Source organism: Hippichthys cyanospilos, chromosome 1 (genome assembly GCF_059441005.1).
Source record: "Hippichthys cyanospilos isolate Australia breed blue-spotted pipefish chromosome 1, RoL_Hcya_1.0, whole genome shotgun sequence".
Taxonomy (NCBI): domain Eukaryota; kingdom Metazoa; phylum Chordata; class Actinopteri; order Syngnathiformes; family Syngnathidae; genus Hippichthys; species Hippichthys cyanospilos.
Genome location: NC_142369.1, coordinates 12,376,660 through 12,397,228, shown reverse-complemented (window position 1 = coordinate 12,397,228; position 20,569 = coordinate 12,376,660). Strand labels below are relative to the sequence as shown.

Here is a 20,569-nt window from a genome sequence, read left to right as displayed (position 1 = left end):
AATATGTAATCCAGGTACAGTATACTGTATACAACTCCGGTCCTAGAAGCTGATTTCCTGCATTTATTGGATGTCTCCCTTCTATAATACACGTCACTCCTGCTAATTTAGAGACATTTCTTCTGTGGTGACTGGAGAGGTCAAGCAGCCGCAACGTTCCATGGCCGCTATCTTGAGGCGGTATGGACATTTGCAAAGGTAAACGCAAAGGTAAACAAAGATTGTAAATGGTACAAAATTGAATTGAAATTTGCTCCTTAATTTAAACATTACAGTAATGAAGCAAAACACACAATGTTAACATTTTATTGAAAAAGAAATATATCTTTACTGCATATTGATAATATAATACAATACAATAACAATACTCTACACACAGTGTGTATCCAATACACATTGGTAAAGTTTTCAAAAGTTTCTAAATAATTTTTGTATAATTTACCTTATTTACTGTGGAAAAATGTGTTGAAAGGACCTTGGAGGTCAAGCATGCAATTCTAAAAACACACCTTTGAAGGAACTGCAATGAGTTGCTCATGTTAATACAGTTGCAAATTTCATTATATCATGATTTTATAACAATATATGTTGGTATGTTTTAGCCGGGCAATTTAGTGTTTATTCTCCTTTGTGTGTCAGTAGGTGCTCTTTAAATTTGTTCTTATGAGAGTAGTTTTTACCACAAAATGAGCAACTGAAAGGCTTTTGCCCAGTGTGTGTTTTCATGTGTGACACCATGTTCCCCTTGAGAAAGAACCTCCTGCCGCAAACTGAGCATGCAAAAGGCCTTTCTCCCGTGTGCGTTCGTTCATGTCCGGTCAATGAGCCCTTTTGCGCAAAGCTTTCGCCACAAATGGAACAAGTGAACGGTTTTTCTCCTGTGTGTATTCGCATGTGTGTGATCATAGTGCGCTTTTGAGAGAAGGTTTTTCCACACAATGAGCATGTGAAAGGTTTTTCTCCCGTGTGCGTTCTCATGTGTGATTCCATATTCACCTTCTGAGTGAATCGCTTATCGCAAAATGAACAACCAAAGGACTTTTCTTTGTGGGTGCGCATGTGTTCGATTAAATTACTCCTGTAAGAGAAGCTTTTACTACAAGTGGTGCAGGTAAAGGGTTTCTCTCCAGTGTGTGATACCGTGTGCGCAATCAAAGCTACTTTTGAAATAAATCCTTCGCCACAAAAAGAACAGTGAAAAGGTTTTTCGCCTGTGTGTATCCTCATGTGTGTCACCATGTGAATCTTTCGTGAGAATCTGTTACCGCAAACTGAGCAGCTGAAAGATTTTTCCCCAGCATGTGTCCTCGTGTGCGATCGCATGTGTGCTCTTTGGCTAAAGGTCTTGCCACAAACTGAACAACTTAAGGGTTTTTCTCTAGTGTGAGTCTGTGTATGTACTTTCAAACTATATTTACTGGAAAAGCTTTTGCCACAAATTGTGCAACTAAAGGGTTTTTCTCCTGTGTGTTTTCTCATGTGGAGAGTCAAGTTGCACTTGTAGGAGTAGCTTTTGCCGCAAACTGAGCACATAAAGCGTTCTTTCTGCTGGTCATCACCCTCACATTGTGTGTCGGAGCTCAAGAGGTTTCCTTCCGGTGGACCTTTACTATTGTCTCTACTTGGACTGGGATAAAGATGCACAGAGGATTCTGGCAATTTGTCATCCTTGTCATTTTCACTCTTTACAACAGCAACAGTCAGTGGCAACTCGCAAATATCAGCCTCCTCCTTTTCCTCTTTAATGCCAGGGGGCTCTCGATGTTCTTCTTTAAGGTAGGAGGGCTCCGGATCCTCCTGCTCCGAAGTGAAGCTCTCCCCGAGTACACCTAAAGAACACAAGAAAGCAGACATGAGCGTAAGTCACATTGGTACAAGTCAAAACTCTCCACTCGGAGCAAGTTTAAGCCATATATAAAATGTAAGGATAGACTCTTTCATGCGATCTTCTGTCTGCTGATAAATGACCACATTTCACCCTACAATAACTCAATCCATCCATTTCTTCAACTGATTGTCCTCACAACGGTTTCGGGTGTGCTGGAACCTAACTCAACTGTATTTGGGCACAGGGCAAAGAACACAAAGACAACCATCTATTTATTCTCACAAACATATCTATGGGCAATTTGGGGTGTCCAATTGAGAGTCCATCCTACCACGCATGTCTTGTGGAATGTGGGAGGGAACCGGAGTACCTGGAGAACACCCAAGTGGGCATGGGGAGAACATGCAAATTCCAGACAAGAAGGGCAGTTAGAAACGAACCCAAGACCGCACCGCGTGTGAGGAACGCTACATTTTTTTTTCCTATTTTGAAGTTAAAAAAAAAATACATAAGGTACATTGCGCCACAATTTTGCTTTGTTTTTGCCAGTAGACGTTTCTGTGGTAATTTCTTCAACCCAGTCAACGTCGAACTTATTGGCCCAATAGTAAATGTGTTAAGTGTTAATTTGATTATGTCAACAAACCTTCTTGGTGTTGCACAACTTGAATGCTGACACGTTTCAGTCCTTGTAGCTCGGTCTCCTCTCGCGCTCGACCAAGTTGAGCCTCGTATGACGCAATCGTTTTCTCAAACAGTCCGAATATTTCGTCGGCGGCCGCAATTAGTCGCTGTCTCACTAACGCTTTCAACATTTTGATGTTTTGTTTACTCGATTTTACATGAGATTTTTTTTGCGTTCCGTCCTGAGCGATGGGCACTTCGTTTATTTTCGGTGGTGTTTATACGGAACCTACACATATGTGATGTCACACTACCGCTCCCTAGCGGCGGTACAGAAAAAGCTCAAGGCGAGCAAAGTAAAATTAAGAACATCTATCCATCCATTATCTATAGACGCCTATGTTCAGTAGGGTCGCTGGATTGTTGGTGCCTACCCCAGGTGTTTAGCTAGCTGAAATCGGACTCTGAACTTTGAGGCAGACGTGCTAACTACCGGTACTCTTCCACCGAGTCACCATCAAAGAAAAAAAACACAAAACATCTTGAGGTAATGATACTTAACACCAACCGCTACCTTCCTCCTGTAATGAACAAACGTATATTTTTTAAATACATTGCAGAAATGCAGTCATGGCAATAAATAAAGCAATAATAAAAACTTATGACACCTCTGGACTTGTAAAAAAAAAAGAAAAAAAAAACAATAAAAGGAATAGCTGCTGTTCGTTATGGGCTGTTATAAGCCACAATTTCGTACACATTGAACATACACATACAGTGTTGTACCTTTTATTTTTTTATTATTGCCCATTTTACTATTTGCTCGATTATGGAATGTAGTCTTCACAGGGAAGTGAACAGGATAAGAATTTCATTGTGTGGTATTACTATGCATATGACAATAAAACTCTTGAATCTTATATAGCGCCACAGTTGCTATCCGGCATGTCATTTAGTCTCGTGTGTGATCTTTTGTGTTTAATCATATTCACCTTCCGTGTGAACCTCTGACCACAAACAGAACAGCTAAAAGGTTTTTCTCCACTGTGCGTTCTCATGTGTAACACCATAATGGACTTCAAGTAGAATCTCTTGTCGCAGACAGAGCAACTGAAAGACTTTTCCTCTTTGTGCGTGCGCATGTGTATATTTAAGTTGCTTTTGTAAGAAAAGGTTTTTCCGCACACAGAGCATGAAAATGACTTCTCTCCGGTGTGCGTCGTCATGTGCGCAATCAAAGCTACTTTCTGAATGAAGCCTTCGCCGCACACCGAACAACTGAAGGGCTTCTCGGCATTGTGCGTCTGCATGTGTGCGTTCAGACTACTCTGGTACGAGTAGCTCTTACCACACGCGGAGCAAGCAAACGATTTCTTTCCAGTGTGAGTGGCAACGTGTGCGATCAGCGCTACCTTTCGGACAAATTTGGCACTACAAACAGAGCAAGCAAAGGGTTTTTCCCCTGTGTGCGTTTGTGTGTGTCGCGTCAAGCTGCACTTGTATGCATAGCTCTTGCCGCAGACGGAGCAGCGGAAACGTCCTTTGCCCGTGTCCTTTTCTGAGAGTTTGTCGTCATCGATATCGCTGGTATCTTCTATGCCGTCGCTAAGCAACAGCTGGGGTCCGCAGCGGTCTCCGCTTGGACCGCAGTGATGAAGCTGAGATGACTCCGACAGGTCAACTTCGTTGTCTTCGCCTTTTACCACAATGACGGTCAGCGGGAACTCATTTTCTTCCTCTTTGACAGTGGGTGGCTGTGGATCCTCCTTAACATCAACTTGAGGGATCTGTGGATTCTCTACTTCTTCTTTGATTCGACAAGCAATCCGCTGCTGGGTATCTGCAGGACAAAAACAATTCAAGTTTAAAAAAAAAATAGACAAAGTAGAAAATATGTGATGAAAAAATACAATATAATGAGAAACCACCCCCCAAATAACAACATTAGTGCATAAACTATATGAGATGAAAATTTGAATATTAGAAATTATACAGAAACAAAAGAAAACATTACAAAAGAACTAGATTTATTTCAAATATGCTACTTAAAAGCAGGGGAGATGTTATAAGGTTAAAAATATACAAACATTAAAAAACAACATTAACATATGATTTAAATATAAAATATATTTAAACGTTTTTAATTAAAACTATATTTAATAGATTGTCTTCTTTCCATCATTTTTTAACCAAACAAATAGAAATGCAAATTTAAAACTAAGAGAAACTATTTTTTATATTTAAAAATATTGGCAAAAGAAGTATTCAAATATTGAAAAAAAATAGTTAAAAACACCGATATTAGCAACAGTACAAAATATTTAAAAAGAAGAGAAAAAGACATTAATATTATAGTAAAAAAACGTGGAAATAGTTGAATAACAGAACAGAACAACTTTAAAAAGCACCAGAACACTAAGGAAAATACAATAATAATAATAATAATAATAATATGGAATGGGGTAATAAAAGAAAAACATAGGACGCTAATACTGGAACAGCATTAAGAAAATAAAAAAATGTCATCCAAACTGTGTTATCTGCATACATGTTCACCGGAAGCCAGGTAAACATTGCACCGTTGAGCCGTGTCGCCACAGTTGTGGCAATATTTTTCACAATTCCACGAAGATGTTTTTATTTATTTAGCAATAAAAATGCATAGAGCACGTGCATAGAGACAGTAGGGCATTCGAATACAACATTAAATAACGAGACGTGCAATTATATTTGTGCCACAATCGCGAGCGAGCAAAAATAGACAATGTCTCTTAGAAAACATGTCAACCACAGTAGTGAAACGTTCATATTTCTACTAGTGTAGTATGAAATGTCAACACTGCAAGCGTGAAATAGCGGAGGAGAAGCCTAGTGAACACGTTACCTTCGATGTGCAGAACAATTCGAGTCTTGGAAATAGCTTCCGGAGGTCTTCGTTTTCCATCGTTCTCTTCTCTCGTTCGACAAAGTTCTTCCTCCTCCTCGTCGTCCAACTCATTCCACATTTTTGGAAGAATCGCAACTAAAATGGTCTTATTAAAGACACCGAAGCGCCGATGCTCGTGAGGTTGTATCAAATGAGTACGGTGACTGTCGCGTGACCAATTACGTCACATCGTTCCGTCAGCGTTCCGGTCCACGGCATGTCATAAATATATATATATATATTTTTTAAACCTATTGCATCCAAACGAGCGCAGCGATAGTAAATTAAGTAACATGAATGTGCCACTATGCAATATTTGCGGCACTATGACAGAATGTCATACAGCACATGCGTACAACACACTGCTAGTTTGCTTATCTACGGCACGCCTTTGGAGACAAAATAAAAGAAACGCTTGGTGAGGTTCATGGTTGCTGAGGCACTGACTCCTATAGTGTCAGATTTACAAATATATACCAAAAAGGGTAGCTTATTCAATTGGCTACTGGTTATTTCATATCACATCAGCATTCTTCACAAACACACGCATGCACACACACGGTACATCTTACAGATATGTAAAGGTAAAAAAAAAAACTGCATTTGCTCTACACCACGGGTGTCGAACTCCAGTCCTCGAGGGCCGGTATCCTGCATGTTTTCAAACGTTTTCGCTCCAAAACACCCTATTCAAATGACTGGGATGATTTTGAAGCCCCTGCAGCGCTTGCTAATGAGCTAATCATTTGAATTAGGTGTGTTGGGGAAATAAAACCGGAAACGTGCAGGATGCCGGCCCTCGAGGATTGGAGTTCGGCACCTAAGCTCTACACCCTCCATGTGTTGTAGTGATGCTCGGGTCAGGATATTTTCATCACTCGGGGCCCTGCATGTACAGCAAAATATTACCCGCCCCGCGCGGCTGCCTCCATTTTTCGAACCCGACCCACAAGAATAAATGCACAGAAATAATGTTCCTAATAAGCAGCATTACTTCAACCTGCATATCGTTGAAAAAATGACCAGCCCCAACCTGAGCCGGATCAAATGAGAATTTAGAATTTCTTTACCCGCACCGCACGAATCCCACTGACCCGCACATCACTAATGTGTTGGCCGTCGTAATTCTATAATTCATACAACATCAATGAGAGCATAGAGTGGTGTAAAAAACCACAGATTTCAATTTTGACCTGAAGAGAAATGTTCAGTTGTTTTTAAAACTTTTATTCTGATACTTAAATCAATTCAATACAGTTTGTTTAGCAAAAAGCATGAAAAGAAAAACAAAGAATATTTTATTTAAGGCCAAAATTTTGATTTGACGCCGTGGGTTCTCCAGGGTTAAATATTCTATTGTATTTTTCTTAGTCTAATCTCTGTTTTTATAAGATTGAAATTATAACTGTTTGTGTCTTACCTTTATTTGTAGATGAAGTCCGTGCGCCTCTCCTCGCCACAAAACCCTCCGTTACTTTGTTGTAAAAGTCCTCCTTATTTTCCTTTAGTTTTAAAAGTCTCTCCGCCTCAATGGAGATGATCGCCAGGGAGGAAAGTCGTCCTGAATCGGTCCTATTCCGACTGTATGTTTTCAGTCTTTTCAACGCAGAGAACGACCTTTTCACGGACGCCGTTGTAGCGGGTACAGTGAGCGCCAATTGGAGTAACTTTGTCGCCTCAGGAACCGTCCGTAGCAGGTCCTTCTGGACCAAAAAGCTGAGAAGCTGTCCAGGAGATTTGCATTCATTCCTCACCGTTTGTGAGCTGTACAGTCCGATGAGATCAGCCTTTAGTCTGACCAAGTCAAAAAACTCTGCATATTTTGACAGGCTCTGCAGTTTGGTGTCATCAAAATTGTGTGACATCTCATTAAATTTTGTACAGTCGACCAAACCGAGGAAAGCTAGCTCACCAAAATGATCAAACCTAGCTTTCATCTGAACACTGATGTTGTCCACAATCTTGTAGAACATTTGTTCTCTCTCATCTCTTACTGACTGATTTCTTCCGCTGTCGTTTAGGCCAAGTGTGCTGCATTTCAGCTCAAATCGCTCATAAAGTGAGTCAAAATCCTGTCTCATGCGTTCGATAACTCCCATGGTGTCGTGGATTCGCGCACAACAATATCCAATGTCCATGATTTTGTTTTGCAGTACTCTAAAAAGCGCATCAGTTTCGCCGAAAATGCCCTCTAACGCCATCATTAAAAAGCACGTTGATGCTTTTGACAGCCATCGATCATATCCAGCGGCCATCATTTGTGTGTCATTGTCCCAGCTGTCAGGATTTTCAATCATGATACGGAATACAGCGCGCAGATCAGATTGGTGCATGCTTGCTGTCTGCAGCAGCCGAGAATTTGAGCTCCATTTCGTGGGCGCTGCTCTTGGTAAGCGCCGTTTCACAACATCATCCAGTAAGTGGGTGCGCTTCGTGGACTTTCTAAAAAATAAGCCTAGTCCCTCAAGTGTTTTAAAAAACGTTCTAGTCTCAGGAATACAATTTGCCGAATGCATCAGCACAAGATTCAGTTTGTGTGCGTAACAGTGTGTAAACATGGCCTCGGGCACCTTTTCTTTAATTTTGGCCTGCACCCCATTAAGCTCTGATGCCATCACAGCAGCTCCATCATATGCTTGCGCCACTAGTTTTTCAACACAGCTGTATTCCTCCAACACTTCCAAGACATACGCAGCTACAGCAGGGGCTCGCCTATCATCACTCACGTCATCAAATCCTAAAAACGCTTCCTTCACCACACAGTCCACTTCACTTTTGGCTACATAGCGCAAAATAACAGAGATCTGTGCTTTGTTTGTGATGTCCCTAGTCTCATCTACCTCTACAGCAACAAATGGGGCAGCATTAATCTCCCTTTTGATATCATTTCTTATCACATCACCGATTGCTTCAATTAGATCGTTCTGTATTCTATTTGACGAGCCAAAAAATACAGTGGATGAGTCTAAATGTCTAGCTAACCTCTCATCTTTCTCAGCAAAAGCATGTAATAGTTCTAAATAATTGCCACGATTAGAAGAGCTTGCACTCTCGTCGTTACCGCGAAATGCCAACTCCTGTTTAGCTAAAAAGCAGGTTGCATTAATGAGGTCTTTCAAAATATGTCGGTTTTCCTTTACCTTGGCATTGTGGATGCTAACGCTGAGCCTCCGCTGTTCATTCAAAGCCAAATCGATCCTTGAGCTTCCAAAAGTTTTTAAAGCGATTTGGCTTTGAATGTGAGTGGTTGATCTCTCGTGTTTGCTGAGGCTTCGTGGTAAATTTTTCATGTCACAATATCCCGCGTTAGTCCACACATTGTCACAAGTTGAAAACAAAAGGCAGGGAAAGCAATAAAGACGGTTTTTCGAAGGACAACCGCATAGCCATTCTTTTCGGGTGTACCACTCTGTTTGAAAAGAGCGCGTTATCTTCTGTCCCGTAGTTTGAAGCAAACCTTTAAGCTCTGGCGTTGGTCTACCTCTGTTAATCACGTCCACTTTTGAATGAAAGTCCAGTTTTGAGAAATTTTTAAGTTTAGATATATAATCCTCTTCCATTCTGGCAGTCCGACGTCGCAAAAAAATAAAATAAAAGAACTTGACTCGCCTGGCGTGTCTGCGAAGAAGAACAGCGCAACAAGTACCCGTTTGCTCACGTGCGCCCCCTTCATTGCGGCGAGGAACTATCTGCCTCACCCTGTGCCTTTTCACTGCGGTTTTATTTCCCATCAGCAAAACTAAATCTCTCACTAACAGACATTAAACGTTAATGGTTAAATACATTAGCCAGACTGTGGGAAATCAGGTCAAAAAACGTATCCGCAAACATTATATTGGCAACACGCAGATGTACGGCAAGCAGCAGGCGCCAGTTGCACGTATCAACACACTTTGTGATGATTGCGCATTCAGAGGTGAAGTTTGACTCGTTGCTCCCAGGCAAATTCGGCGATTTTAACGATTCAAAATGATTGAAATTAATCATACATAAAATCAGTGGACATCATGATGACAGGTGAGGCTCTGTCTCACCTGCCTCCCTTAACTGTATAGTCATGGAGGCCGTCTCCGATTACTAATACCACGCTGCATCTGAAATATAGGTGTCAATCTCTAGTCCTTGAGGGGCGGTATCCTGCATGTTTTCGATCCTCCTCTCTCAAGCACACCCGATTCAAATGAGTAGGATCATTTTCAAGCTCTTGCAGAGCTTGCTGATGAGCCATCAGTAGAATCTGGGGAGAAAAGACTGGAATACATGCAGGACACCTGTGTATTCCGAAAATAAGGCTGTACTTAATATCAAATATTAGTACAGTGTGGTAAAAAGTATATTAATAAAGTGAAAATTATTCATTTATTCTGTTGTCTAAACCACAATTCTGCCCCAATACTACTGTATTATTGTAATAATTAAACAAATAACAGTAAAAAGAGGAAAAACGAGGGACGTGTGGTCTTTTATTTTATAATTATTATTTTTTAAGGAGTCTTCAAAAAAAATTTCTAGAGTCAACAAAATTGCAAATGAACTGCTAACCATTAAATAAAGCTGTCCAATTAGAGGGGAAAATCTTTTGGGAGAAAAAAAAATACATGTAATAAAAGTTTATTTCTGAAAAACTTAAAAATAACTAATGACGGAATGTAGTTTCATATAGTTTGATTGGCAAGTAAAATTCAGTGCAGGAACTTTCTCTAGAGGGGGTCAACATCTAGTGCAGTCATATGCCTTTGTGATACAACCAGTAACACAAAGACACAAAGTATCAGTAGGGCACACATTATAATACGTATTGAGGACTAGGCGGTCGGGGACTTACTTGCTGCAATAACAAAAGAGACGGGCGCCATAAAAGCTAGGAGTGGAGGGAAAGTACTCCAGAGCACATTGTTCAATGCTCAACCTCGAATACACATATGAGATTGGCGTTCACAGGTCTGAGACGGTGGGGCACACATACATACATACAAGCGCAGACAATAAAGTACTGAAATGTTGTACCTTATGATGTAGGAGTTAGAAGATCAGATGAATGTAACTATAAAAGTCAGTGTGCTGTATAATGGTGTAAAAAGAAGAACGTTTCTAATGTGTACTTAAGTATGTCCTAAACTTTAGGACATACTCAATTAGAAACTCAAGTGGCTCAAATGTCTGGATTTGGATCCTCCACCCTAAAGGGGGCAGCAGAGGACATGAAACAACCCAACTTGCTGACATGGACCGGCAAATACAAAATATGAGGGCGGAAAAAAAACCCGGCATCATTCACACCGTGACATGGGAACCATCCAGAGATTTCTGTTTTGGACAATTGGCTTGTATACTGATTTAAACAATCTGTTAGAATAAATTCTTTGGTGTTGAAACGAGAACGTGTTTGTATCTCGGCTCAGTGTCGAATGCGCTAGAATATTTCACTGAGGTAAGGAAACAGCTTGGATTACGGAATGTGATAATATAGAGTGTTTTAAAGTGAAATATTCTCCACTAATAAGAAGTTGATTGTCCTTTGGAACAGTTTTTATTGAATAATTTGAAAACATTTATTAGAGTTTTAAAAATGTAATGTCTTCTGAATTACATGTCATTCTTGGGAAACCGGAAAAAAACATGACATGGCAAACATGGCAAATCCAGTTTTACGACCAACATTAAACAATTTAACATACAGTTAAAGCATTTAAGTTAGAAGTAGCGGTGATTGACATTTTATGACATTTGAATTATTTAGTGTATATAGTATTAGGTTAATTTATAAAAAACACAGAATATAAATAATATTAATCCAATTGAACGTGTTTTTTTTTGTTATTGAGTAAACAGACTCATCATATCTACATTTTGGGATCTGGTAATTGTTTGATAGTTCATAATGTATCTAATACTGTGAAATACATTGGTAGACAGATCGGAGCATGCTTTAGAGTAGGGCTGGGCGACAAAGGTTGTCGTCAGATTTTTTTTTTTTTTCATCTGACATAATCATTTTCCCATATACTAAAAATTAATATTGCTCCAAATTTTAGTTATTGGTCTCCTTGAATACTACTAATCTGTATGGGCTCTGGAGAGAGAAGGAAAAAAAAAATATCTGTAATTCGAACCATGAATTTTATGCACACATAAAAGCCAATCGGAGCACACAAAGATCATCGATCTCTGGGTGAAGCCCCAACACAAGACAAACAAGAGTAAAAACCAGTGAACGAAAATTCAGTAAAGATAACAATGAATCGGATGGGCAGTACAAAGGAAGATGACATGATTTGTCCTGTATTGCAAAACAAAAGAGGGCATGTATGTACAGCTATAAAGAATAAATAACAATATTTGGTTGGTATTTAGCCTCACTTAACAGTGTCCCCACATGTGTGTAGTCAAACTGTTTTTATGAGCATAGCTTTTACCGCAAACTGTACAACTAAAGGGCTTCTCTCCTGTGTGCGTTCTCATGTGTGTTACCAGATGAGACTTTTGAGAGAAAGTTCGATCGCACAACGAGCAACTGAAGGGTTTTTCTCCCGTGTGCGTTCTCATGTGCGAGTTGACATAATCCTTTGACGAGAACGTTTTCCCGCAAACTGAACAACTGTAGGGTTTTTCACCCGTGTGAATTCGCACGTGGGTTATCACGTGCGACTTGTGCGAGAATGTTTTATTACAGAAGGTGCAACCAAAAGGTTTTTCTCCTGTGTGCGTTCTCATGTGCGTGCTCACATAATCCCTTGAAGAGAACTTTTTATTACAAACTGTGCAACTAAAAGGTTTTTCTCCTGTGTGTGTTCTCATGTGTCTAATAATTTTTTCTTTGGCTACATTCTTAGCACAAACTGAGCAAGTAACACGTTTTTTATGCATTTGTGAAGTTTTCTTCCTGCCGAGAATCTTCTTTTCAGAGCATTCCCACTCTTTATCTTCATCTTCACAATCTGCGTCACTCCTTGAGGGTTCTTCAATGTCGTCGCTATCTGACAATGGAGATAAGAGGTTGTTTGGGGCCATTCCTCCACAATGGTCTCCACTAGGACTTTGTTCATGAAATTGTGAACGATCGTGCGGTTCGTCGTCTTCACTCTTCATAACAATGACGTTCAGTGGCAACTCCTCCTCTTCCTCCTTAATATCAGGTGGCTTCAGATCCTCCTCTTCTTCCTTAATGTCAAGTGGCAGTGGATTCTCCTCTTTCTCCGGTACGTCAGGTGGCTGCGGAAGCTCCTCTTCTTCCTTCATGTCAGGTGTCTGTGGATTCTGCTCCTCCTCTTTGATGTCAGGTGGCTGTGGATCCTCCTCTTCCTCTTTCAACTGGTCGGCTTGTTGATTCTCTTGTTCCAAACTTGTGCTTTCCACTTTGGTTTGATGGGGAAGTTTTTCCCTCTGGATGCCTGCAGGAACGCAAGCGACACATGTCAAATATATTGCGATTGCATCAATTGCAAATGTGTGAAGGAGCAGTAATCTGAAAAAATTGGAGAGGTTTCCATGCAGTATAGAGCATTTTAAATGACGTCACACATCAATTCATCTAAAACTTAATCTCTACCGAAAATGAGTTTGATGGTTTACCACAGTTTAAAATATTCAATGTTTCAATAACCACCATTGTCTGTCATCGGTCATGAAGCTTTTCTTTATGCTGCAATGCGATTGGTTGCCTGCAAAGATGAAGCCCAACGAGAGTAAACGAAATAATCAAACTGCCTCTGACAATTAGGTGAGGAGAGAGGGGAAGGATGAGCAGTTAACTCTTTTAGAGTCAAGCATTATCAGAAAAGGAAACCTCTAGAGGGCCAATATATTTAGTAAATTCAGTCATCTTTAAAGGCTGACAGAATATTACTGTATTGACATATTGTGCTATGTCTAGGTAAATATTGGTGGTATTACATGAAAGATTGATTTGCATTCCTTTCTTTAAATTGCATGTTGGTAATAGCTATGTTCTAAGTGTGGAAACACTGCCATTTGATGGTCACATTTAGCACTACAGTGCGCAATTGGCTTATAATAGGTCAGCATTAGTCAAGGGCGTCAGCTACCCTCCATAAAAAAAACATATTTGAAGAGAATTTCATTATTTATTATATATTATATTTTGTTATTGGGCCATGCCTACTAGCAATATAGACTACTTTAACTACAACATGAGCGATGATAGCAATGATCAGTTTTTGCTTTGTGCATCACAAATTAGTATTTTGACCTAACATTAATTTTAGTTTTTAACTGTACTTTTTCTGACTTACTCATACCATACAACTTGGTGACATCAGACTCCTCCTCTTCCTCCTTGATGTGAACAGGAAGTGGATACTCTTTTTCCTCTTTAGTGCAAAGGGGTGTGGGTTCTTCTCGGTGTCCAATATGCTTCTGCACATCTGCAGGACACAAGTGATACACGATGAAAAGAATGAAGACAAAAAATGTCTCTATCAGTGAGCTGAATGGGAAACTTGTTTATACAGCGTTCTATTCAGGACTTATTAATTCCATTTTAAATAAACATCAACATAAACTTACTATCAAGAATCTTTAGATTTAGAAGATGAACATTACCACGTAACAATGGGTCTCTGTCCAGGCTACTTGACTTCAGAACAGCTCTGTGTGTGTTCCACACTCTGTTGTGAACCATATTATGATTCATGGAACAATGATATTTGCTTCAATATCATTTTGTTTAGCTGTAAAGCAATTAAATTGAGCAAGTTTTTTTTCTGCACAAATAGTGTTCTGCTTTTTGCATTCCAAACTGTGACATATCCCACACAGTCAGAAGCGATGAACCATATTGGCAGCCCGCTTCACCTTTTCATTGCAAATACAGAACACCGGAAAGAGTAAATATTTACATTTTGGCAATTGGTACACAAGTAGAATACATTTTCGTTCACGTTGACAATCTGTAGTGATGAAAACGTTAAGACAGTTAGGAAAGTGTTTTAGCTGTATATTGTGTTTTTTGGAGTTTTGGACTCCTATAAAAATGTCACCAAAAAGACAGTACTGATGAGATTTGAGTCAGGTCAGGTTCATGATGTGTGGTCACTGTTCACCCTTTCTATTATACTAATTGGAAGGTTTTGAGAGCAAAGGTGTATTGTTTACACACTTGGGTCGTCATGGATACTTTGTCTAAGATATGTGCACAGACTAACTGTGGCAGAGAGGCCTACTGGATGCTTCCTACACACAAAACCTTTGTGCACTATTTTTTTAATGAGCAGACATCGTCTTTACTTCAGCTAGCACGTTAAAGAAGCTATGCAAAAAAAGAAGCTAGACGTGCTGGTGTGTGAGGCCGAACATCCTACCTGTTACTGTCTTTTTCATAGCTTTTCTATTTTGGAGTTGTTTAAGACACTTGCCAGCCTTCAAGGAGGAGGTTCTTTGGGGAGTGAAGATCAAGTCTTTGTTGGGTACCCAGTCTGGATCATTTTCATCCCAAGGATGAGGTTTGCCTGTTAAAAAAAAAGAACACAATTGTGTATTACTCTATTGGCAAATTATTATCATACAAAGAGTGAACGCATAGCAATGTCATATCATATTCACCTGTAAGTTATTGAGGATAATACTTTACCTTTGACAAAGTGATCAGAGCAAATTCGGAAAGTGTCGGGGCATGGTAGATTTGATCTGTTGATTGCAGCCAGCCAAAGTTGCCTTCGTCGTTCGCTTTTCATCTGGGCTTCAACTCCCTGGTTTGTAATGATTTTCGGAAGTCTAAAGAAACCTTTTCCGCCTTTTTCCCCTCGACTCTTGCAGCCAACAATGACACATGAACAAGGCATGTCGACGAACTTCTTTTCTACTTCGCTGACAAATACAAAAATCGTTTTGTAAACAGAACTTGACTATCAATGTAGTAGTAATATATTGTGGATAATCAGAAGTTCTCGAAGCACCGTTTAGTGCTACAAATAAACTCGCCTTGCCGATATTAAAGACTAGAGAACAAACCTTGGACGGTTTGAATGGAGGAAACAGAGTCCCAATATTGCTGTTGACATTCGCTCTTCTCTTTAATCCTAAAAAGTTCCTCGTTTGACATTTTGGTGTGAGTTCACCGCACCGCATTCGCGCTTTGTTTCTCGGCCTGTCCAGGGGACACCAACTTCCGCCTTTTCTTCTTCGGTGGTGGTTTGACGGCATCCGTGTTGCCCGTCAAGACACGTCCGCCGTAGTGCAGCGGTGTCATAAATTAATTTGCTGTCAACATCATCAAAGATTGCTCGTTTTACGGGTGTGGCTGTGAGGATGAGAGGGGTATAAGATTAATTGTGTGAGCGAGGCTCTTTCTACATTTTGAAGGCAACTTCGTTGCTATGTAGATTGTGAAAGTGGGGACGTGAGTGCTCCACACGCTTGTACAGTGGGTGGTGGTATGCACCCGAACGTTGTTTGCAATCCCCCTAAAAAAATAAACGAAGAAGAAGACGAAGCAGCGTGTCTCCGGGGGGTATTGTTTTCGCGTGGTTTAAGTTTTGGGAATATTAATGAATCAAAACAAGTTGAATAAGGAACACCATGCTTAAAACAGGAAAAAAGACCAACATGGTTTTGTTTTCGTGCAACTCTCACTTGCAAGGCAACAGCTCTTTGCTGGTCAATAACAAACCATGCAGACATAGGCTTTTTATATAGGGTAGTCTTACTAACAATATGAAAATATGACTATATTTGAAGAAGTTTAAGAAGAATTGAAGAATTGAAGAATTTTACCCGTGATAACGTGATCAGAACAAATTCGAAAACCGTGGCTTGGTAGTCACAGGGATGTCAGCTCTCAAATATCACGTCACCAAAAAAGCCTTACAAATCAGGATACAAAATGTTTGTGCTTTCTGGCACAAAAGATATAGTGCATTTTTTACATGTTCACAGAGAAAATTGATCCTACACTGGACCAAACAGACATTGGAGACAGTGGTAACATTGTGCTAAATCTGGCCAATGGTGGATTACAAGGTTCCAAATTGTAAGGGTCGGTGGTGGATTACAAGGTTCCAAATTGTAAGGGTCGGACTGTGTTCAGATGTGTAAAATGCAACGTTCACCAATTCCTCAAAAAATAAAAAATAAAACTGACAAGCGCACAAGGACAGAAAGGACAGTCGTGGTGAGTAGGGAGTAAAAGTGTTTCTGTGCATGCGTGTTCTTTTTCAACGCTTGAGTTATATTACAAAGTATTTTTTTACAGTTTTATAATAGTGTAGCCTTTATTACGGATTTAACTAGAAAATAAATATGTTGCATCAATAAAAAAAAATCTTCTAAACTAAGATGGGTATCTATCCATTAAGAAAACTTCGCTATAACTTGTTACATACATAATCAATAGACCTTTTTGTCATTCCGAGTGAAATCCTGCGCTCCAATCACCTGTTTACATTGTTTAATATTACTGACCGCAAGATGGCAGCCGGGTGTTACTTGCCGTAAAAGCACATTCGAAGAAGAAAACGGTCTTTAGCGCGTGGTAGCATCGACACAGACAAAAAAGACGCAAAGACCAGCTTACTTCAATTCGGAAAAAAAAATCCATATAGTTGATTTATTTTCTACGGTCGCGACTATGACGGAATAGGACGGTTTACAATGGCGTCGCATAAGGAGATCGAGCACCACAAAAAACGACTGGAAGGTGTTGGAGTACCCAAAATGTTGAACACAAAAGGTCTGTCCAATACTCTTGCTTTTCATTATGAAACAAATGGAATAGTATTGATAGCAAATTAACAGTGGGCACAAGAAAGATTGTGCAAGAGTAGACGTTCCACCATTGCTTGCTGCTATGTTTTAACTATATCATCATGTTTGGTATGGGAAAAAAAAATCCTGGCACAGATTTGCACTAATCCGTTCGCACAGTTTAGTACTGTAATCCGTTTGCCCAGTTTACCAAACCGTGCGCTCAGATGACTTAACCGTTTGCTCAGTTTAGTATTCCGTTCACTCAGTTTAGTAAACCGTACCCTGAGTTTAGTAAAGCGCTAGCATTGAAGGGAAGTGTCCCGGGGTGATGACGTGAGCGAGGCGACGAGAGGGAGCGTTTGGAGTGAGTGTGGTATAAACGGGTGTCGCCTTTGACCCCAAGAAGTACAAGTTCTGTGTTTCCTTCCCGTCTAAGGAAAAGTGTTTGGAACACCTTACGCTGGCCACGCTACATTACTAATACTTAGGTAAATGTCGAAGGACAGTGGCAGATTTGGACTTTCGCGATCAATATATCAGTCAAAAATGTAGTCTGAACACCTATGGTGGCTCTATCCCTCATTAACTCGGATGAAACGCGACAAAGTCAAAAACAATATTTGTAAAATATATTTGTATGTAGGGATACACACATGCTTACATACATACATGCATGCATACACACACACACACACACATGCACACCAAAGCAAGGAAGCACAAAACAGTCTATTTGTAGTTGCTTAAATGGCTTGCTTGTGTCTTGCAGATGTCAGACAGCTGGTTGGTCATCGAGTTGAGCTCCCTCCTCAGCAGCGCCCGGTTAAAGAAGAGGAAGAGGATCAACAGATCTCCCACAAGGAAGAGGAGGCTCAGCAACCCCCTTACATTAAAGTAGAAGTGGTGGAGGCCGAATTGAGCAAGTTTACACAGGCGGGTTTGTTTGTGAAGCGTGAAAACTCTGATGACAATTCCCCCGGCTCATCTGTGCATTATCAGAGCAGCACGTTAGAACACATGACGACAGGAGCTGAGGGAGCGCCACCGGACAGCTTGTTTGCTCCACTCTCAGACAGTGACGACGTAGAAATGACAAGCGATTCCGACTCAGAATGCATGAGGAGGGACCCGACTTTTAGCGCCGACCAAATTCCTCAAACGCACCCTAAACGCTCCAAATCGAAACGCTTTCGATGTTCGGTCTGCGGTCAAAGATTTTTTCATGAAAAGAATTTTGCTCGGCACATGAGAACTCACACTGGAGAAATACTTCGTTGCTCATCTTGTTTTAAAGGATTCCTTCATAAGCGCGCTTTAACTAAACACATGAGAATGCATACAGAAAAGAGACCTTTGTGTTCAGTTTGGAGTAAAGGGTTTGTTAAAAAGTCCAATACAGTAATACCTCAGGTCACGAAAGACCCTGGTCACGATGCGTTGTTTACGAAAGACTCTCTTGACGACCAAATATTTTCGGACAATGCTTGCGGGGGTTCACCCGCTGTGCCTGACTTTATCAACTGTCCCAATATGGACGCAGAATCCTTGGTGGTGACTTCTCCCGAACAGTGTGAACTTTCGCTAAACGCATCGGAAAATTCGGGCGACTTAGCCCTCGGTGCAAAACAACTGAAAACTGCTAGCAGTCGTATTCGGAAGAAGGCCTTTCGTTTGACTGTGGAACAAAAGAAGGAAATCATAGCTGAACACGAAACAGGGGTGCGTGTTTCTGATCTCGCCACGCAGTTCGGTTTGGCAACATCTACCATCTGCACCATCCTTAAAAATAAGGCGACGATAAAGGCTGCCGATGTGGCTAAAGGAGTGACTCTTTTGACCAGGCAGAGGCCGCAAATTCTAGAAGATGTGGAGAAATTGTTACTCTTGTGGGTAAATGGAAAAAAGCGTGCCGGTGATGGCGTGAGCATGTCCAACATCGTTGCAAAGGCAAAGATCTTACACCGCGATTTGGTAGCGAACGCACAGAGCCCGAATAGTGTCGAATGTGAAACATTTAAAGCCAGTCGAGGTTGGTTTGAAAATTTCATCAAGCGAAGTGGAATTTGTACAATTAAGTTCAACGAGGACGTTGCTAGTTTAAATAAAAAGGCCGCCGAGAAATTTGTCTGTCATTTTGAAGCCTTTGTGAAACGTGAAGGCTACCTTCCGAATCAAGTTTTTAATTGCGGTGAAGAAGGGTTTTTTTGGAGGAAAATGCCAAAAAGAACATCGCTGACAAAAGAGGAGAAAGCACGGCCTGGACACAAGCCAATGAAGGACAAGTTCACTCTTTTATTATGTGCTAACGCTAGCGGCGATTGTCAATTGAAGCCACTCTTAGTCTACCACTCGGAATATCCTCGCGCATTTAAGAGCAATCGTGTGGTTAAGTCCGATTTGCCTGTGATGTGGAGAGCAAATTCGAAAATCAGGGTTACTCGATTTTTTTTTATGGAGTGGGTGACCAAGGTGTTTGCGCCGGCTGTCAAGACGTATCTTGAGGAGAACGGTTTGCCCCTTAAATGTCTTCTGGTCATGGATAACGCGCCGGCTCATCCTCCAAGCTTGGAAGAAGACCTGGACATCGAATACAACTTCATAAAAGTCAAATTTCTGCCATCCAACACAACGCTTATACTCCAGCCCATGGGACAGCAGGTCTTTACTCATTTTAAAAAATTGTATACAAGGGCACTTTTCTGGAGATGTTTGCAGGCCACAAAAGGCACTGGCCTGCCCCTGACCATTTTTTGGCGGGACCACTTCAACATATTTCTTTGCATCAGCATGATCGATGAAGTCTGGAGGGAAGTCTCTCATCATACCTTGCAATCTGCTTGGAAGAGACTTTGGCCAACTTGTGTGCCAGAGGGAGACTTTGAGAATCTTGCTAGTGCGGAGGCGGTTGTGGTGGATGAGATTGTGGCCATTGGCAAAAGATTGGGCTTGGAGGTTGACAGACAAGATGTGGAGGAACTAACAGAGGAACTGGTGGAGGACCAACACAAAGACCTTACCACAAAGGAACTGCTTGAGCTGCAGAGTGAACAGATGAAGAGGTACTAGGCAGGAGGAAGATAAAATTGAGAAACATTTACTAACACAAAAGAAATGGGCTGTAGTAGGAATTAATCGCAAGCATTTTTTTTCGTTTTTATATTTTTTATGGTAACTTAGGAGTCAACATGACACAACTAAGAGAAATTTAAGGTTAAAAAAAAAGGTGTTTGCTGTGTTGACAAAAAAACATCTGAATGATCCCAGTATGATTTTCTTCCAAAAAACTACAACATTAAATGGTGACATTTTTATGTAAATAATAAACTGTTTACATTTCTGTCCTGTTTTTTTATTACTTTTTCAAATAGCCTTGCTTAATCATCAATGATCATTTGTAAAAATGCTCCAATACTATGCCACAATACCACTTCACTCGCCTGACAAGCAAACTAGCGTTAAAAAAAATGTGCTTGTTTCAAGCTGTTCTT

General features: G+C 40.5%; 3 protein-coding genes and 1 long non-coding RNA gene across 7 annotated transcripts; 1 reads left to right on the top strand and 3 right to left on the bottom strand.

Annotated features, from left to right (window-relative positions):
• Window positions 1-340: 340 nt before the first annotated feature.
• LOC148429253 (uncharacterized) lies at window positions 341-2,719 on the bottom strand. Its single transcript, XM_088422789.1, has 2 exons — window positions 2,475-2,719; window positions 341-1,829 (listed from the first exon to the last, which is right to left on the bottom strand). Exons 1-2 carry the CDS (start codon window positions 2,641-2,643, stop codon window positions 619-621), a joined length of 1,380 nt encoding a protein of 459 aa, XP_088278915.1. The 5' UTR covers window positions 2,644-2,719; the 3' UTR covers window positions 341-618.
• A 455-nt stretch (window positions 2,720-3,174) lies between these two features.
• LOC148429252 (zinc finger MYM-type protein 1-like) lies at window positions 3,175-8,944 on the bottom strand. Of its 2 annotated transcripts, none has more exons than XM_088421336.1 (2): window positions 6,799-8,944; window positions 3,175-4,292 (listed from the first exon to the last, which is right to left on the bottom strand). In XM_088421336.1, the coding sequence occupies exons 1-2, from the start codon at window positions 8,936-8,938 to the stop codon at window positions 3,370-3,372; spliced, it is 3,063 nt and encodes a 1,020-aa protein (XP_088277462.1). In that variant the 5' UTR covers window positions 8,939-8,944; the 3' UTR covers window positions 3,175-3,369. The 2 variants fall into 2 exon arrangements, with proteins under 2 accessions (XP_088277462.1, XP_088277549.1); XM_088421423.1 differs by lacking the exon at window positions 6,799-8,944 and adding an exon at window positions 5,337-5,737 and having other exon boundaries at window positions 3,205-4,292.
• Window positions 8,945-10,916: 1,972 nt separating this feature from the next.
• LOC148429251 (uncharacterized) lies at window positions 10,917-15,496 on the bottom strand. 3 transcript variants are annotated; one of them, XM_088422382.1, is made up of 5 exons: window positions 15,348-15,493; window positions 14,968-15,203; window positions 14,699-14,845; window positions 13,637-13,762; window positions 10,925-12,769 (listed from the first exon to the last, which is right to left on the bottom strand). In XM_088422382.1, exons 1-5 carry the CDS (start codon window positions 15,395-15,397, stop codon window positions 11,739-11,741), a joined length of 1,590 nt encoding a protein of 529 aa, XP_088278508.1. In that variant the 5' UTR covers window positions 15,398-15,493; the 3' UTR covers window positions 10,925-11,738. The 3 variants fall into 3 exon arrangements, with proteins under 3 accessions (XP_088278671.1, XP_088278508.1, XP_088278588.1); XM_088422462.1 differs by having other exon boundaries at window positions 10,926-12,769; window positions 14,968-15,496; XM_088422545.1 differs by lacking the exons at window positions 14,968-15,203; window positions 15,348-15,493 and having other exon boundaries at window positions 10,917-12,769; window positions 14,699-14,720.
• A 1,360-nt stretch (window positions 15,497-16,856) lies between these two features.
• On the top strand, window positions 16,857-20,418 carry LOC148429250 (uncharacterized). Its single transcript, XR_015866737.1, has 2 exons — window positions 16,857-17,064; window positions 17,851-20,418. It is a non-coding gene; the product is annotated as an uncharacterized LOC148429250 (long non-coding RNA).
• Window positions 20,419-20,569: the final 151 nt, after the last annotated feature.

Bases quoted from the DNA above. Each gene is read 5' to 3' on its own strand.
- LOC148429251 (XM_088422382.1), bottom strand. From the start codon at position 15,397: ATGTCAACAGCAATATTGGGACTCTGTTTCCTCCATTCAAACCGTCCA. The intron at 15,204-15,347 runs GTTTGTTCTCTA...TGTATTTGTCAG, and splicing joins CTCCATTCAAACCGTCCAAG to CGAAGTAGAAAAGAAGTTCG. The intron at 14,846-14,967 runs GTAAAGTATTAT...TTTTTTTAACAG, and splicing joins CTCTGATCACTTTGTCAAAG to GCAAACCTCATCCTTGGGAT.
- LOC148429252 (XM_088421336.1), bottom strand. From the start codon at position 8,938: ATGGAAGAGGATTATATATCTAAACTTAAAAATTTCTCAAAACTGGAC. The intron at 4,293-6,798 runs GTAAGACACAAA...TTTGTCCTGCAG, and splicing joins GACTTCATCTACAAATAAAG to ATACCCAGCAGCGGATTGCT.
- LOC148429253 (XM_088422789.1), bottom strand. From the start codon at position 2,643: ATGTTGAAAGCGTTAGTGAGACAGCGACTAATTGCGGCCGCCGACGAA. The intron at 1,830-2,474 runs GTTTGTTGACAT...TGTGTTCTTTAG, and splicing joins AGTTGTGCAACACCAAGAAG to GTGTACTCGGGGAGAGCTTC.